Here is an 18,043-nt window from a genome sequence, read left to right on the forward strand (position 1 = left end):
GCATAGCTGCATGCAACACTGGAAACGTCTTTAGATCTTGTTAGTAAAGAAATTACACTGGATATTTGTCTGCTGTAGGCAGATTGATGTGGAAGAGAATTTGTTTTCAGAGAAGGGATGAAAAGGACTGTATTCATGCAGTTCAGTGTATGAGTTTTGTTCTAATCAGCTGCACTTCCTGAAAAGGATTAAGATATGTGAATACGTAGATTTTTTAAAATGCAAATGGTGTGTGTAATGTACATTTAAGTTCTCTTTTCTGTGGAGCAGCATAAAAAATGGGTAAGGAGGGGGAGGAATATCAACCCCCTTGGCCTTCTGGTCCTTACACTGGCAGGGAGAATATGGACTGTTCACATACTGAACTCCTCTGAGTTTTCTTGGCAGTGGAGCATCAGAAGTGTAGAACAAAACTCAAAGAAATCATTTGCAATAGTAGGAAGGGGGAAGATACACAGGATATAGACCTGCAACCTTCTTGTTTCTAACAAGACTTTGTGCTGGGCACCTCTTTCTTCCTGAGCTGATTTTGTCTTCCAGTTTCCTTTTTGATACCAGGAGATGAATGAACTCTCTGTCTCATTAACAGAACCATCTTTTCCTTGTGTTAAGGTTTAATTTTCATGGGTGTTTGAGCTAGTGTATGTGGTGTCTCTGAGTTCTGGCTGTGCAGGTGTTCAGTCTGCATTTACAAAAGCAACTTTTATTTCTATTTATTTTATTTCTCTTGCTATGATGGTAGATAATTTCTTTGAAAATGATCAGCTTTTTTCCCCCACTCCTCTGTATTTCCTTGGTTTTTAGCAGATAAGTCAGTGAAATGCCTTGTGCTGGCAGCACATTTCCCCTCTGTCATGATAACCAGTTCCTGCATCTGGTTTTCAGGACTGTTGAAGATTTGAAAAACAATGAAAGTCAGTGGAAGGATTCTCCTCTGGCCACCAGGCATCGAGAGATGCTGAAACGGTGCAAGACACAGCTCAAGGTTTGTAAGTGATTCAGTTCTCAGCCAAACACTTCTGTGCCCCGTGTGTGCTGACTTTGTGTGCCAATGTTTATGTACAGCTTCTCGCTTGAGAATGGTGGGTTTGGACCTCTGACCCCTGGGAATGCTGCCCTGGATGGTGGTCATGACAGAATATAACATCAGTGGTGAATTTAAGATTCAGAGTAGCACCAGTAAGAAAATTCTGTGTATTTTAGTTGGAGAGAGACCAAGCAAAGGTACTGGGCTTTGTTCAGGAGTAGCTGTGTGTGCACTGTCCATGCACAAGTAGGAGCTCTCAAGTCACTGATCTCACACAGAATTCCTGCAAAGATGAGTAAGCTGGGTTGCTCTGTTTTTTGTAGGCCTGTTCTACTTAGATCTTCCTCAAAGAAATCGGCACAAATTTTTTGAGCTGTAGCACCAAAATGGCTTTAATCACACATTTTCCCACTTCGATACATTTGTTACTTCTTTCATTGTTCTGATAAAGCTTGTGAAAGACACATCTGTCCCTGCAACTCTAAATTGTCTTTTACTTGCTGTGTTGGGGCTTATGTGCCCTATTTTCTGTATTGTATGAAGAGACCACTGTATAATTGTCGTGATTCACAGATATATTGATTATCTTGAAGAGGCTTCACATTCCTTTATGCTGTCTTGCCTGGATTAATTTTTGTGTGCATGTTCTGCAGAAACTGGTGAGGTGTAAGGCTTGTGCAGATGCTGGTTTGCTGGATGAAAACTTCCTCAGGAGGTGCCTGAATTTCTATGGCATGGTGATTCAGCTGATGCTTCGCATTCTTGACCCTGCCTATCCCAAGTGAGTGTCAGGTTTATCTGTGTAAGTTGGATCAAAGATATTTCAGATCCTGTTGGATTGCTTACTGAATTTAGCAGTTCTAGATTTAGTTTTACTTACAATGTCTGCATTGTTATGGGGTGGTGACATGCATCCTGGCATGGAATATTTCTGTTATTCAGAGTGTAATGTTCACTTGGGTTTGGGGGCCCCCTCAGGTATGTTTGGTACCCTTGGAGTTCTGAAAAGTCAGCCTCTGATTCTTATAAAGGGCTCCCATGGAAGGATTCCATAAGTGAGCACACTTTCTGCTTAACCCTGCTGGTTTACTGTCCTGTTTGTTGTCTCTTCTGTTTTACAGCATAAAATTGCCTTTAACTCCTGAGGTTCCGAAAGTATTTGCATCATTGCCAGAGTTTTACGTGGAAGATGTTGCTGAATTTTTATTTTTTATTGTACAGTAAGTAAAGTTATATTTGAAGGAAACTTGTACTACCACTTGTCCCTTTATCAGGTGGCACATGCATAAATTGAGGGGGCAAAAGTAGTTTTCTGACTATCTGCAGTTAATGTTCTGGTTGTTAACAGCAGCCATAAGGTTATGGCATGGCAGCATTGCTGCAGCATTAATGCATAGATGGCTCCACAGTCCCTTCTAAACTAGATTTTTCTTGGAAGAAAGTTGAAAATTTTTTGGTTCTCTCCCCAGGAATTTTCTTTATGGTTTTCAGTGAGACCTTTTGATCTTGTGATATGTTAAATCATCACTAGAATAATATTTTTTAAAGGCCATATCTTAGAAGTAGAACATCGGGGTGGGGTTTTTAATTTAGTTTTCCTGTTTCCAGATATGCTCCTCAGGTGCTGTATGAGCCCTGTACTCAGGACATAGTGATGTTCCTCGTTGTGATGCTGTGCAACCAGAACTACATCCGCAATCCTTATTTAGTAGCCAAGCTGGTGGAAGTGATGTTCATGACAAATCCAGCTGTTCAGCCCCGCACACAGAAGTTCTTTGAAATGATTGAGAATCACCCTCTCTCCACTAAATTGTTAGTCCCCTCCTTGATGAAGTTTTACACAGGTAAGTGCTTTGTCTGGAGTTCACTGAGGGCACAATAGTATTCTAAGCCCGAAGGCTCTATTAGCTGTTGTAACTGTTAAAAAAAACCCCAAACAAACCAAAAAACCCAAAAACCCCCAAGAGATCTTGAGTCTTGTCAAGATGAGGCTGTATGCTCAGGAATTGGGGGAAATAGCACTAGATGGAACCTTGAGAATTCCAGTCCTGTCACAAGCTGTTGTGCACTGACAGGTCCAGCAGCGTGAATTGATGTGACAATTGCTTTTGTGGTCTTTAGATTTCAAAATTAAAGCTTTTTCTTTGCTTTGCTTCTGAAGGAGTATTGCCATTTTAAAACTCTTCCTTGTAGTTTTGCTAGTCCTGTAGATTTGGATGTTTCAGAAGAGTTTTTGCACCCATAACTAAAACAAATATTTCTGTAGGGTACCCAGAGTTTTATTAGTGAGATTTTAGACTGTGGGATGAAGAGCAGAGTTGAATAGAGCAGAATGTTTTGGTTTCTGGGGGTTTTTCTTCCAAAATGAGGTTGGGTCTAGATTAGAAAATTGATAGTGCTGCTTCTTCTCATGGGAATTGAGATGGAGACATCTGAATAGGAATTGAATTTCATCTCTTAATGTTTGAAGCTCATCACATTGGAGGCAGTAGGACGAGGTGTGTTGCCAGTGAATCCTGGTGGGAGAGTTTTGGGGTCTGTTCTCTTTTGCAGATGTGGAACATACCGGAGCCACTAGCGAGTTCTATGACAAGTTTACAATCCGCTACCACATCAGCACCATTTTCAAAAGCCTCTGGCAGAACATAGCTCACCATGGTACATTTATGGAAGAGTTCAAGTGAGTAAGAGGTTGTGTGAGGCAGCTTCCTGCCGTGCAGGCTGCTCAGGCAGGGGCCTGAGGAGGTCACTGCCTTGGGACTGGGTGATGCTTTCTGTTGTATCTTACATGGCAGCCCCTTGCAGTAGAGCTGGAGTGTTTCTAAACTGAGCTCTGGACACCACAATCAACTTGGCTTGGGGAATGGGATCCTTGTTGGAAATATACAGTGCAGGAGTGTTGCTGGGCTTGCAGTCTGCTCTGCACACCCACCTGCTCTGCTGTGATACCTGTGTTTCGATGTTTTCAGCTCTGGGAAGCAGTTTGTTCGCTACATCAACATGCTGATAAATGACACAACTTTCTTGCTGGATGAGAGTCTGGAGTCCCTAAAACGTATCCATGAAGTGCAAGAGGAGATGAAGAATAAAGAGCAATGGGACCTGCTGCCCAGGGTGAACAGAGCTGTTTTTCAAAGTGCCCTTTACTTATTTTTAATTCTTCAATACGAGGCCATTAAAAAAACTTTTTTATAAGGGGCAGCACCAAAGAGCTGCTTATGAGGAGCAGTTCTCAATGCTTTTTCTTGCTGCCAGTATGGCCATGGTCACTCTGGATGACATTCTGCAAAAAACCCATCATTCTGCCTAGTTATATTGTGGCTGGCAAGGAGAGTGGTGTGAAGTAGAAATAGTATGAAGTTTCAAATTACTATGCACTTAATTCTAAATGGAGAAACCAAGACTTTAACCTTCCTGAAGGAGGTTTGGGAAGATGCTCGCCAGTTGAATTGACTTCAAGGAATAGAAGCTTTTACTCTGTTAATGCATTGGTCCTCGGTAGATTTGATGCAGACAGTTATAGTCCTGTACCTCAGAGCTTGGCCTGATTAAACAGTGATTGTGTGTGTTGACCCACCAATGTCAGGTATTTCTATTTTAAGGTTATTGATTTAAAAAAAGAAAAAGTACAAAAGGAAAAGCTATAAAAATCTTGTTTGTTAAACATATTCTGGTTTGCTCTTCTGAAGCCTTTCTTTCTGTCTCTGCCTTACCAGCAAGGTAAAGCCATTACTGTAGTTACAAAATGAGCTGGTACATCATCTACAGATTGTTCCACTGGGGAGTGTTTATTATTTATAATGGTGCATAAATTAGAGAGAATTAGACAGAGCTTCATTTGACTCTCAGATCCCAAGCTGGTTTTGAAGTATTGGCATTTGGATGGAAGGGAAGCATAACCCAGTTCTGCAGCTGTGAGGAGCAGTTAGAGAATGTAAACAAACTCAGTAACCACGGGGGCTTGTTATGCTGTTTGCATTCATTCTGTAGCGTTGCAGAATTCTGGAAAATTGATGCAGACATTAGTACTAGGTAATAGGAGTGAGCAGCTGTACCTTAGACTAAAAGATGTCCCACATCTGTATTTGAATTACTGTCTTCCTTTTGTCTAGATGCCCCTAGCATTGTGGCTGTAAGGTTTTGATGAATGTAGGAGATTCCATGGACTTGTAAGCACGCTGTGTTTATTTTGCAGGATCAGCAGCAGGCCCGGCAGTCGCAGCTGGCTCAGGATGAGCGCGTGTCCCGTTCATATCTTGCCCTGGCAACAGAAACTGTTGATATGTTCCATATCCTTACCAAGCAGGTCCAAAAGCCTTTTCTCAGACCTGTAAGTCCTGCTCAGATTTAAGTTGGTTCCCTGCTTCTCTAACATCTCTGGATAATAACCTGGAAATGTTTGGTAGCACTTAATCTCCATTCTCCTCCCCTTTCTCCAGCTCATTAAAATCTAATTGCTGTTGATGTTATTTGATGTTGAGAGCATTACCTGAGTCACTGAGATGGTGTGATCCTTCCAGACAAACTGTTTGCATGACATTTTTAATGGCAAACATGCATAAAGAACAGGCACTTCCTGCAAGCCTACCAAATGAAAATTTTATTAGTTAATAATTTCTGATCTTGCTGTGTGCAGCTCTGGCGATAACCTTATCGCTGCCTTCATATTGTGATCTGTGTTTTACTTCACTTTCGTAGGAACTTGGACCACGACTGGCTGCTATGTTGAACTTTAACTTACAACAACTGTGTGGCCCCAAGTGCCGTGACCTGAAAGTTGAAAACCCAGAGAAATACGGGTTTGAACCAAAGAAGCTGTTGGACCAACTGACTGACATTTATCTGCAGCTGGATTGTGCTCGCTTTGCTAAGGCAATTGCTGATGATCAGGTGAGCTCCAGAAGGATGAAGGAGAAGGGCAAAAGCTCTGTGGACAAACAGGACTTTGCAGAACATTCTAGAAGCATTTCATCTTGCTTGTGTGCTGCCAGCCAGTTTGTCTTACATTCCTGTAGTTTGTTTTCTTTCAGCAGATCATCTCTGTTCATATTCTGTCTGCTCTTTGTAGATGGGTGTTCCCAGTGCTTTGCAGACCTGTAAACATTCATAAATATCCGTGGCACTTCACATGCATAGGAAATTTCCTGAGTATGATGTGCTTATTGCCTACAGCCTCATTGTAAATTAGGAGAAATACTTTGTCCCTTTTCAAGTGGGAGAACTGAGGCAGAGTTTTGACTCCCTCCCCCTTCCTCATCGAAGCAGGCAGAGCTCGGACCAAGAGCCTCCTTCAACAAATCAAAGTTCATTCACTAGTTAGCAGTTTCCAAATTGTATTCCCTCTGAAATCACTTTATTAAATGGCTCTGTAATAAACTGACAAAGCACAGCATGTATGAGACAATTAACAGCACTTTGGAACTCATGGTAGTACTGGGAGCAAGATAAGCTATTGCAGCTCTGTGTTCTTGTAAAGTTGTCAAACTACTGAGTCACATTTGTCCATGCCTGTATCTTATAATACAACTTTTCAAAGTATAGAGGGCAAGAAATGTTCACAGCAGTTACTTGAGATTCTGGTGGAAGCTGGCTTACAGCACGTGAAGCTGTTTGCATGTCTAGTGAAGCAGCAGTATTGGGGTAGCTTGAGATTGGTTTTCTGTAGTGAAGTTCTGATAATTGCAGATAATACCAGTAACACATCTGAAACAGGCCTTACGTGTTTGCATGTGTATAATGAATATTTTTATGCTGTTCAGTATATAGGAGACTGTTTTCCATCATGCATCCATGCCAGCTACAGCAAATGCACAGACTGACGTAGGGATTCAAAAGAAAGAAGCCTGAGGGTGTGAGAACTGGAAAAAAGCTTAATTAACAAAGTGGCCCTTCATCAAAAAGGAGTGGGGGGAGTGACCAGTCTCTTGGAAACTGTCAGTGACAGGAAAGAAACACCAAGGAAATGTGTGGTTGGTTAATGGCTACTGGTATTGGGAGAGAAAACAAAACAAACAAAAAGTTGCTTGATCATGGTGGGATCTCTCTAAAGCATTTTGAGAGATGTCCCATTTGCAAATCCCAGCACGCAGGAGAGGGAATCTGCAAACGTTTATAGAGCCCTGGGCACGTTGCCATCGTTCTGTTCCCTCTGAGCACGAGGAAGGTGTTTGGGTGGGCACTGTGTGTCCTGCCTGCTGAGTGGCACTGCAGATGAAAGAAGTGGGGCTGTGTTGAACACTTGAAAAATCCCAAGGGAAATAGAAATCTGTGAGACTTGGTGTATTTTGTTTTGCCATATAATTCGACCTTGCACTGTAAAGTACATAACACTTTGTATTAAAAGGATTATGTCAAAACATGACATTGTGAATTTGAAAGAAAATGCTCTCTGTAGAACACAGACAGCTACAAAAGTCCTTCTCCAACTTTCTTTTTTACATGAAAGTAATGCTTGCTTCAGTTGCATTTGGTCTCTCTGGATAGTCCTGCTGCACTGGGTGGCAAATTTCCAGCATTCACTCTCTCTGAGCTGTCTTACTATTTTTGCAACATCGTGGGGTGGGTTTTTTTCTTAGTTCTTGTTTGGATTAGGAGAAAGAATCACTCTTTTACCAGTACTGCCTTGCATATTATCAGAGAAGGTAAGAAGTTCATTTTATGCTGTATTTTCAGCCAAGACTTGTGAAAACAAGAATAAAGACAGAATGGCAAGACAGATGTTTTGTCCCAGAACAGTTCTGATAGTTATAGTCAGCCTCTCTGAGCATCTTCCTCATTTTCTTTAGGTGATGCTGCCATTTTTTTTGGTCCTTAATAGCATCGATGACTGGTAAAAAAAATTGTAAGTCTACCCCAATGCTGACATTTTGGTGCTAGATGAATGCTGCCTACATACTATTTGCTTTGATGTAAGGTTGAGGTTTCATTGATCCGTCCTTCTGCCATTTTAAAAATGCATTAAATATCTTTACTATTTTTATGGCATGTAAGGACACTACGACTCAGCAAAGTTGTCTTTTTATGCTTTGCCTGTAGAGGTCCTACAGTAAAGAGCTCTTTGAGGAGGTTATCTCCAAGATGAGGAAGGCTGGAATCAAGTCTACCATAGCAATAGAGAAATTCAAACTGCTGGCAGAGAAAGTGGAGGAAATTGTTGCCAAGAACGCCCGTGCAGAAATTGATTACAGCGATGCTCCGGATGAATTCAGAGGCAAGTGGAGTCTTCTAAGCCCTGCCTGTCTAGGAGAGAGGGATTTCGTTTGTTGCATTGCTTCCATATGTTAATAGAAACTATATCTTGTTTATGAAGCCTTGCATCTTGCTGTATTTTAATGATGTAGTCAAGTAAATACAGAGCTAGGAGTTCTTTTAGTTTTCCCTGGGATTGTACTGTCCAGTTCTAGCCATGCTTTGCTAACATGTACTTGAAAAGAGCACCCCCCCAGCTGAAAATAGGGTGACAGTAGAGAAAGCTTAGTCCCAGGTCAGGGGAAAGTGCTATAAAGATTGATGTCCATTTAACCATTTTCTATAACTTCAGCAGTGTCCTGGGGACCCTGAGCATTGCTTTTGCACTGTGGGCTGGTGGGCAGATAACGTTTGTAGCTGTTAGCTCACTTTGATGAGGAGACCCTTGTGCCCTCAGATCCCCTGATGGACACGCTGATGACCGACCCTGTGAGGCTGCCCTCGGGAACCATCATGGACAGGTCCATCATCCTGAGGCACCTGCTGAACTCCTCCACTGACCCCTTCAACCGTCAGACGCTGACGGAGAACATGCTGGAACCAGGTACCGTGGGACAGTGGCCCTGCCACTGGTGGGCAGGTCTGGACCTTGATAGCACAGTGCTGAGGCCTCACTAGAGGTAACAGTTCTTTCATTTCAACTTGCACAGAGAAGTTGATTCCCTCTGCTTTCCCTTTTTCTGGGGGGAAAAAGCCCTCACACCCTTGTTTCTTAACTACTGGGCTGAAAAACATTATGGTGTGTAAATGGGAAAGGCTACTGGTCATGAGGGACTTTCTTATAGTGCTAATTTAATGATTTTTTTCTTCTCTCTCTCTCTTTTTTTTTTTTTTTTTTTTTGCTGTACTAGTGCCAGAACTTAAAGAGCAAATCCAAGCCTGGATGAGAGACAAGCAGAATGACCATTAAAATTCCCTTGCAGTGCACGCCACCACCAATGGGCAGAGCAGGGTGTGGGCTGTTCTGGCAGGAGTGGAGCAGACACACCTGGGAGCTGTTGATGGATTGGCACGCCCATGGCACTGACTTGCAGTAGAGACCACAGGAGCATGTGGATGAGGAGAAAAGCAGCTTAATTCTTGTACATATATTTAAGTGATAACGATGGTCAATAACATGGAGGACAAGCTAGGAAGTTACTTATGTTACAAACTGTCCTCCAATATGTCACATTTTGGAGTTTTTACAGCTGAATTATTTTAGCAAAGACGAATGGATCAGGGCAGCATCCCTTCAACCTTGTTTTTTACCACCAGATATCCGTTAATTTGATTGTGGTTAGAACCTTGGACATTTTGCTGCTAAAGTAACTTTTTTCTCTTTCCCTTCCTTTCTTTCTGTTCCACCCATCCAACCTGCACTGCTCTCTTTTTCTTCTGTAATGCAAAAAAATACAAACCCTGTGAAAATCAAAATCATTCCCCTGCCCTTAAAAGAACATATTTTGTGCGATAACTGTGCCTGCAACAAAGTGTTCATCTTGGGATCGTATTTTTATATTACACATATTTGCCTATTTGGTTTTTAATTGGTGTTAAAAACAAGGATAATTTCAAAAAAGAGAAGACTTCACATGTGGATTTTAATTTCCTTTCCTTGAGATGTCCCTTTCCTTTATGTTGATCAAGATGCTCTGGTACTTGTGAAAAGCCTTGAGATAGAAATATGTTAAAACAGCTGCCGTGAATGAGATGCTTGGGAATGCCAGGATTTCAGTGACTTTAAAAAAAATAAAATACATTCTTTCAATGCTGCAGATCAGTGCTAGCTGACAGTTCTGAGCCACTGGAGCTTGTCCGCAGAGAGCAGATACTTTTATCCTTGGAGGCTGCAGTTTGGGGCAGGGGTCATTTTTTATGTTGCGTACCAATTTGTATCCATGGCTTGGCCTTACCAAAGCAGAAAGGGTGCAGGAAATGTAGAATTACGTTTTTAAAAAATAAATAAAATTCACAAACATTTTTATATTACTGCCCCCTGCATATGATACTTGAATTTCCTTTTTAAAAAGGATTTGAAACCACAGTGTTTTAAAATTAAGTTGGAAAAAAAAAGGTTGTTTTTCTTTTGTTTGTTTTTCGCCATGTTTTCTGTTCAATTCCTGACTCTCTTGAACTACAATAAATGATACACACTCGCACAGAATGTTTCCTTGGTCCTTCCTGTAGAGTGTCAGTGAAAATACAAAAATTACCAGTGATTGGTGTCTTTGTTCAGGTTTGCTGATAGTCATTTAGGATCTGTAGATAACTTAGTAAATTATGTGGAAAATTTCTGTGCACACAGATATCAGTAATCCTTTAAACTCAAGAATGTTCCCAAGCAGGTGCCACTGAGCACCTGTTCATAGCTCCATGTCAGCTGGTGGCAGCTCCAAGGGGAATTTTGGAGTTTGTACAGAATCCAGCACTGACCTTTTAGGTGTGCAAATAACTCTAAATTATAAAATCTGAAGGTACAGTTGTGGGCTGTATTTTTTGTTTGTTTGTGGGTTTTTAGTGGTGCTTTCTCTTAGAGCATGAATTTGTATTTCTTCTCTGCAAGGATGGGAGAAGATTCCAAAGCTTCTGTCTGCGTGGACTGCTGCAACAGAGAAGCTTGTTTGTTGGTTTTACAGTTATAACCTTCACTGCTTCCACAAATTGAAATCCCCCTCTTCTCTCCTCTTCAGTAAGGCACAGGTCAAAGCCTGCTCTGCTTTTACCTGCAGGATCCCAGCCAAGCAGCCAGACCAGCAGAGATTCTGATGTGTTACAGGTTCTGCTGAGCTGTGTGTTTTCTTCTTTAGTGAAGAGGTAATTTCTTTCTATATAAAGGAAAAACTCTTACATGTTCAACTGTCCCCTCATTACTGAGGATTTTTGCATGAAATCTTTAGGAACATCCCAGAGTTTATACTTTTTATTTTGGATGAAGGACAACTGTTCAGTAGTGAATATGTGTTTTTACTGGAGGATGATTAAACTATGGCTTCATATTACGGGTTTTTTTCTGCAAGTCAGTGTCATATATTACTTCTATTGACAGATTTTAAAATGAAAATTTTATAGTTTTGGGTTTTGCCAGCAGGAAATAGAAATATTTACATTTGGGTGTGGGATGTTTTAATCGACATAAGGCCCTTCAGAATCTGAATTTATATTTATTCTGCCATTGTGTCAGACTCTGACCTGAGGAATATAAATAGCAAAGTGCATTACTGAAATGTTTTGTCTAATTATGGCATACATCTATCATTTGAAAACATGTCAATGCAGATATTGCACAAGACACAAAGGCTTGACATAAGTGGCCAAAACAATTTTTATCTGGGCAACTAGTATCAAGTGTTTCAAAGGTGTGAGCTCAGACAAGTGTTCTCCCAAATTCTGCATTTGTGAGCAGAATAATGAAATGTATTTTAATACAAGCTGCTGAAGAGCCATTCTATTGTGTCTGGCCACAAAAGTGAATCAAACCCCTGTCGTTCAGTGGGTAGTGGACGTTTGAGGGACTGAAAAGCAAAGCTGAAGCTGGATTAAAAATCCGTTTCCCACAAAAGCATAGGGGTTGTGTGACAGTTCTTAGTTCAGTTAATTAAATGCTACCTGCAGTTTTTGGTGATTTGCCTTCCCCTCGCTAATGTCATTTACCTTTTTCAATCCAACTGTAACCTCACTGCAGTAGAGTTTATAAACTATCAGTGGAGGGGTTTATGTTTGACACGTCCATGTGTGTGCAGAATGTAAACGTCTCTGAGCTGGGAATGGTCTACCCCAGCGATGCCTAACTCTTGCTGCTGCTACAAAGTGAGTTTTCCTTGGAATTTATCCTGGAGCACTGCTCTCTCCTTGTCCTCCAGCTCTACGCCAGAGACTAGAGCAATTCCAGGGGCAGCGCTGATGCTGTAGCAATACAATTCAGGACAATTGATTCTATTGTATCACAGTTTATACTTATGTAATGGCCCCGTTTACATCTCTGTCAGCTCTCCGCCGCTGGCAGCGAGGACAGCTGAGCTGGTAACAGCAGGACGGCAGCCGGTGCCTCAGTCACTGGAGCAGCCCATTTCCTCTGCACCAAGAAATGCCAGAAATCGCTGCGTTCATGACCCTGTTTCCCACCGTGTGCCTTGGCATGCTCTGCCTGTTTGTAGCCGATTGCTTCAGGGCTCTGGGTGAGCACTCCCCGAACTTGGGCACCGGGCTGGGGCAGGAGCTGCTGTTCCCAGGGTCATGCACAAACTGTGCTGAAGTCAAATTAACCACAGTGTCTGTTGCCGGGGGGTTACAGCACGCACCCGGTCTCTGGGCAGTTTGCAGCAGATTTTGAAACCGGCTTGACTTTTTTTTTTTTTTTTTTGAGGTGTTCTTGCCCTTTTCATTTTCAGAGAATGGCTGACCTAATTCTCCATAATGTAGGCAGGAGTTAGCACAGTTACCCCCCCCTAAAACCACCATTAAATCATTTGTCCCATCAATAGGAAGTATTCCAAGTTCAAATAATGGTATTTTCTAGGACACAGGAAAGCCACCTATTTTTGATTTGTTGTTTCTGTGGCAATGTTTCCCTGAGCCTCCTGTTCAGCCATGTATTGTTGAGCCATAACTGCAGATGAGACTGGCAAGGGGAAACAGTCACTTTCCACCCAAGTGAAAAATAACTCCTTCTGCCAAAGATCTGATCCTTAAGGGGAACAGAAGGGACACAACTGAGGTTAACACAGCTAATAGCCACGAGGCTGTGAACAGAAATAAACCTTGTTCTGAAACTAGAAATCTCAGGTCCTGAATGTTCTTAACATCTTAAATCCAGTTTGTATATGATGGTGTACGAAACATATGTAATTAAGGCATTTCATGTAAAGTGACTTTCTTTAAGGTGCTTATAAGCTTAAACATGAACCAGTTTCTAACAGCAGGAATTCCCAAATTACAAATGATAAGGAGGAAGTTAAAGTTGAATTATTGCCACAAAGAAAAATTTCCCATGAGAATATGCATGAAATTATTGAAAGCATGAGAGTTAATACAGCATCATTGACTAAATTTAATCATTTGCCTAAAAATACATTATGAGGTTTAAAAATATGACTCGGGCTGCTCAAGAAACGTTTTGAAGGGAGAGAGGAAGGATTACTAATCCCTCCCCTCTGAGCTATCGCCTTTAGGCCCCGTTTGGGATGCAAATCCACTGAATCGCAGGGAGTCGGGAGCTGGGGAATTCGCTACCTCAGACCCCGCGTTCTCACAGCCAGAGCGCACCCGCGGTGTCCCAGCCCATTTTATCCCGTTTTCCCCACACACACCCGCAGTGTCCCAGCCCATTTTATCCCGTTTCCCGCACACACACCCGCAGTGTCCCAGCCGGTTTTATCCCGTTTCCCACACACACCCGCAGTGTCCCAGCCCATTTTATCCCGTTTCCCACACACACCCGCAGTGTCCCAGCCCATTTTATCCCGTTTCCCGCACACACACCCGCAGTGTCCCAGCCGGTTTTATCCCGTTTCCCACACACACACCCGCGGTGTCCCAGCCCATTTTATCCCGTTTCCCGCACACACACCCGCAGTGTCCCAGCCCATTTTATCCCGTTTCCCACACACACCCGCAGGGTCCCAGCCGATTTTATCCCGTTTCCCCCACACACACCCGCAGTGTCCCAGCCCATTTTATCCCGTTTCCCCCACACACACCCGCAGTGTCCCAGCCCATTTTATCCCGTTTCCCGCACACACACCCGCAGTGTCCCAGCCCATTTTATCCCGTTTTCCCCACACACACCCGCAGTGTCCCAGCCGGTTTTATCCCGTTTCCCGCACACCCCGCGCCCGGGACCCACCGCCCCTCACGGCTCGGGGCGCGTACGGACACAGCGCGGCGGGCGGTACTGCGGCCCGGCTCCCGATAGGCTCCGAGGGCGCAGACGTGATTTGCATCGCGGGTTCTGATTGGCTGCGGCTGGAGAGGGGCACCTCCCCGCGCCCCCGCTGCGGGGTGGAGGGGTCGGTTCGGAGGGCGGTGCCGCCGCTGCCGGGCACCGCCAGGCGGCGCTGGCCGCGCCCGGCTGTGATTGACAGGGCGGGGGCGGGCGCGCGCGGGCTCGGCGGAACGCCATTGGCGAACTGTGCTGAGGGGGCGGGGCGGCGCGCGGCGATTGGCCGAACGGGCCGCTCCCCCCGCGGGACGGGCGCTCCCCCCGCGCTCCGGCAGTGCGGAGCGGCGCTGGGGCGAGCGCGGCTCCCGTTCCTCCCGGCCGGCCTCGCTCTCCTCCCTCCCCTTCTCCCCTCCCTCCGTTCCCTCCCTCGCCCTTCCCGCTCCGTTCCCGGCAGCGGGGAGGTCTCCAGGCCTCGGTGGAGGCGGCGATGGGGATGGCCGGGTTTTTGTCGCTGCGCTGCCCCACCGGCTGCTGACGCCGCACCGCCCGCGTCTCGCGGACACCCCGCGCCAGGTGAGGGGGCTGCGCCGAGGGGCTGCGCTGAGGGGGCTCCGCTGGCGGCGGCCGGAGCGGGGCGGGGGTGGGGGGCTGATGCCGTAATGCGGAGGGGGAGGCGGCGATGCCGCCGTGCGCATCTGAGGGGCCCCGCGGAGGGCTGAGGCCGGGAGCGGGGGGGGATGGATGGGTGGATGGATGGATGGGTGGGTGGATGGATGGATGGATGCATGCATGCATGCGTAGCACTGGATACCCTGGAGCTGTCAGGGCAGCGGCGCAAGGGCGTGGGGCCCCTCTTGGCCTTGCCATCTGCCCGATGCCATCTCCTCGTCCCTCGGGACGCTTCCCTCCTTCCCTTCCCTTCCTTCTTCTCTTCCTCTGCCTCCTTCCTTTTTCCTTGGGCGGCCGCTCCCCGGCTTGCCCATCGGCTGGATGCCGCCCGCCGTGCCGCGTTCCGCCGCCCTGCTCCCCTTCGCGGCTCGGATGGGGCGGAGGCGGCAGCGCCGGTCCTGGAGGCGGTGCGGGGTGCGGCGGAGGGCTCCCGGCGGGCTGGGCCCGGCCCGGCCCGGCCCGGCGCGGCCCGGCGCGGCCCGGGCAGCCATGTTGGCAGGATGAGCCGGCAGTGCCCGTGCCCGGGCGGGGGGCGGCGGAGCGGGCCCGGCGCCGGGGCCATCGCCGCAATGGGGGCAGCGCCCGCGCTGGAGAATCCGCCAGAAGCAGATGATGAATTTATGTCTGCTTCCCGGAATGTAAATACGTTCATACCAAATTGTAAATTCTAAACGATATTTCTCTTCGCTTCCAGCTCCTTCTTAGCTCAGTTCTTTTTGCTGTTGCACAATCCAGTGTTGGTAAATAGCCATGTGTGCATGTGATCAGGTTTCCGTGCCTCGCCAAGTTCTGCAGCACTGTTCGATCTGGCATCTCCACCTGGTCCAGATATAGCAGAGCGTGTGTGTGAGTTCAGCTGAGGGATCACACTGTCAGCACTGGAGCTTCATGCGGCGCCTAAAATTGGCTCTGCTGGGGCCCCTTGTTCAGATACGCCTGCTGCCCCAAACAGCTGTTTTGCCAACTTTCCGTGTGCTAATCTCTGTCCTTGTTTTATTTCTTTGGAGCTCTTGCACTGATTAAGTTACAAACCATTTTTTTTGTTTCAAAGTTAGCACATTCTGTGATATGCAGATATGACACAGTTATCTGGCATATGACTGGTTCTCTTAAATAAAAAGTGATTCTTCTTTATTTGTGATATGTGGTAGGTTTGGGTGGTTTTTTTTTTTTTTGGTTGAATGCAGAGATACAGATTTTGAACATTGTTTTGTAACCACTTCAAGCTTGTTGCAGACTTCTCTGCATGTATAAATAATAATGTGAATCTAAATCCCTGCTCTGCTTTTAACTTAAATATATAGCAATGTGTTTGTATTTTGACATTGCATAAAAACTGGTTTGCCAAAACTTTCAGATACATCCAAGTATTCAAGTCTTAATGTTTATTCAGATATTTTTCTGAAGGCCCAGATCTAGTTGAGCCTGTGAAGGGTGATTCATCAACATTGGGTTTGTCAGCTTGAATACCAGTAAACAGACAAGATATTTAGATGATTTCTTTTAATGACACATTTTAATAGTAAAACCTTACTGTAGGACTTACAGGGTGGGTGTCTTTAGTTTCAAATAGGTGTAAAACTAGGATGTAGAATTTTCTTTTTGCTGATGAAGATCACTAAACAACTCAAATGTCATCTACCCCCTGTTTTGGAGATCACGTCAGAGACACACACACAGTTCCCTTCTTGGTTCATAACTGGATTCATGCAGACTGAACGTTAAAAGAGACACAGGTAGTAGATTCCTTCCAAGACATTAGGGAGATGATTCATTCTAGCATGGATGGCAGCCTTCTAAGCCTATAATGAACATTAAAAAAAAGTTGTCTTTTAAGAATATTGTTCTTCTAAATCTGTACCACAAACTGTATTGCATATTTTGGTTTTCTCTTTTCAAGTTATGCTCCCACTCTGTAGTCAGCATTTTGTAGTAGGAAGTGGTACTACTGGTAAATGTGAACCCTGAAAAACCAGTTGCAGTTTATTATCTGGATGCTGTGTAACTTGGGGCTCATTTTGCCTTATTTTACCATTCTATGTGATGAGGGCATTGCTACCTTAATAAATTGTTATGACCAGTTAAGGTAACTGCTAAGTGGAAAAACCCCTCAAAACCCCAACAGCTTAAATGTATGGAAAGCTTGGCACATTATGGTGGTTTTGGTCAATTTTCTTACTAATGAAAATTAAATCTTGCATAGTGAATTGATATTCAAAACATCTGAAATCCATGTGCAAATACGAGTAGATGTTTTGCTTACTTCAACTATGAAAAATAGCAGAGTTGAGAACAAAAGAGATTTAAAATTATACCACATTTAATTTTCCATCAGCACAAAAGTGAGAGTTGGGAAAAACTGGTAACTGCAGAAGTCCGGCAGGTAAATTATCATGTTGCAGGTGATTTTGTGATCTGTTCTTTGAGAATCTCTTCACAGTTGTGTTTCAAACAAGTCTGTCATTTAGCTAGTGCACATGGAGTCTCTGGAAATATGATTTTCATGCATTCTTATTGTGAATTTGATGTTAAGAGGTACTTGAGAACATATATATATATATATATATATACACACACATATAAATATATATATATAAGTAGATAATCCTTTCATCCCACTCTCTGTCAGCTTCCCAGATATATCTGCAGAAATTAATGCAGTGTTCTGAGAGGTGTTTTTATGAAAACATCAGAAAAAAATTCTTTGTGGGACTCCACAGTAAGAAGGGAAGACAAGCCCCCTACATTTCATAAACAATATTATAAGAACACACTGGACAAAGTAAACAGTGTCACTGTGAACTTGACAAAAAATGGATGTTTTGCACCTGGCAGATTATTAAACAGTGTTTCATAAACGGGCGCTGCATGGCCATGTCCAGTGACATTGCTGTTTCTAACAGCAGTGTTCAGGGTCAGCTGAATAATAGCTGTGGCTTGTCTTGGGATTAGTCTTGTCACTTGGCTGTGCTGGGAGGGCTCAGGGACTGGTGCAAGGGCCCTGTTAGGGAGGCACAGCCAAAACCCACAGGGTCGATTCTGGGGGCAGAAGTTGATAATGAAGCTGTGTGTTTGATACTTTGTTCCACACAAAAGTAGGTACCTCTCAGCAAGAGGGAGAAAAGTAGTCACCAGATCAACCCAGCACACCATGTGAATTTATTCCCATATTTTTCTGCTCTATTCTACGTTCAGGATTTTAGTGAAGCTTTTTAAAATTCCATACTAAGCCCGAGCTG

General features: G+C 44.3%; 2 protein-coding genes across 11 annotated transcripts in view; both read left to right on the forward strand.

Moving 5' to 3' along the window:
* Positions 1 to 10,421, forward strand: part of UBE4B (ubiquitination factor E4B) — a 33,481-nt gene extending 23,060 nt beyond the window's left edge. For 5 of the 6 annotated variants that reach the window (XM_050982329.1, XM_009095519.4, XM_009095520.4 and 2 more), the window contains 11 exons: positions 886 to 985; positions 1,681 to 1,808; positions 2,149 to 2,247; positions 2,636 to 2,871; positions 3,581 to 3,707; positions 3,997 to 4,141; positions 5,223 to 5,357; positions 5,726 to 5,917; positions 8,063 to 8,237; positions 8,673 to 8,819; positions 9,127 to 10,421. In XM_050982329.1, the coding sequence (XP_050838286.1) occupies positions 886 to 985; positions 1,681 to 1,808; positions 2,149 to 2,247; positions 2,636 to 2,871; positions 3,581 to 3,707; positions 3,997 to 4,141; positions 5,223 to 5,357; positions 5,726 to 5,917; positions 8,063 to 8,237; positions 8,673 to 8,819; positions 9,127 to 9,185 (1,543 nt within the window). In that variant the 3' untranslated portion in view covers positions 9,186 to 10,421. Of the gene's footprint in view, positions 1 to 885; positions 986 to 1,680; positions 1,809 to 2,148; positions 2,248 to 2,635; positions 2,872 to 3,580; positions 3,708 to 3,996; positions 4,142 to 5,222; positions 5,358 to 5,725; positions 5,918 to 7,812; positions 7,880 to 8,062; positions 8,238 to 8,672; positions 8,820 to 9,126 lie in introns of those variants that run through there. The other variant, XM_050982328.1, reaches the window with a different exon arrangement.
* Positions 10,422 to 14,452: 4,031 nt separating this feature from the next.
* The window catches only part of KIF1B (kinesin family member 1B), a 78,914-nt gene continuing 75,323 nt past the window's right edge, over positions 14,453 to 18,043 (forward strand). For 4 of the 5 annotated variants that reach the window (XM_050982638.1, XM_050982639.1, XM_030230634.2 and 1 more), the window contains exon 1: positions 14,453 to 14,708. The gene's annotated coding sequence lies outside the window, so the exon portion shown is untranslated. The remainder of the gene's footprint in view (positions 14,709 to 18,043) is intronic. The other variant, XM_030230637.2, reaches the window with a different exon arrangement.

This window comes from Serinus canaria, chromosome 21, assembly GCF_022539315.1.
Source record: "Serinus canaria isolate serCan28SL12 chromosome 21, serCan2020, whole genome shotgun sequence".
In the NCBI taxonomy this organism is placed as follows: Eukaryota; Metazoa; Chordata; class Aves; order Passeriformes; family Fringillidae; genus Serinus; species Serinus canaria.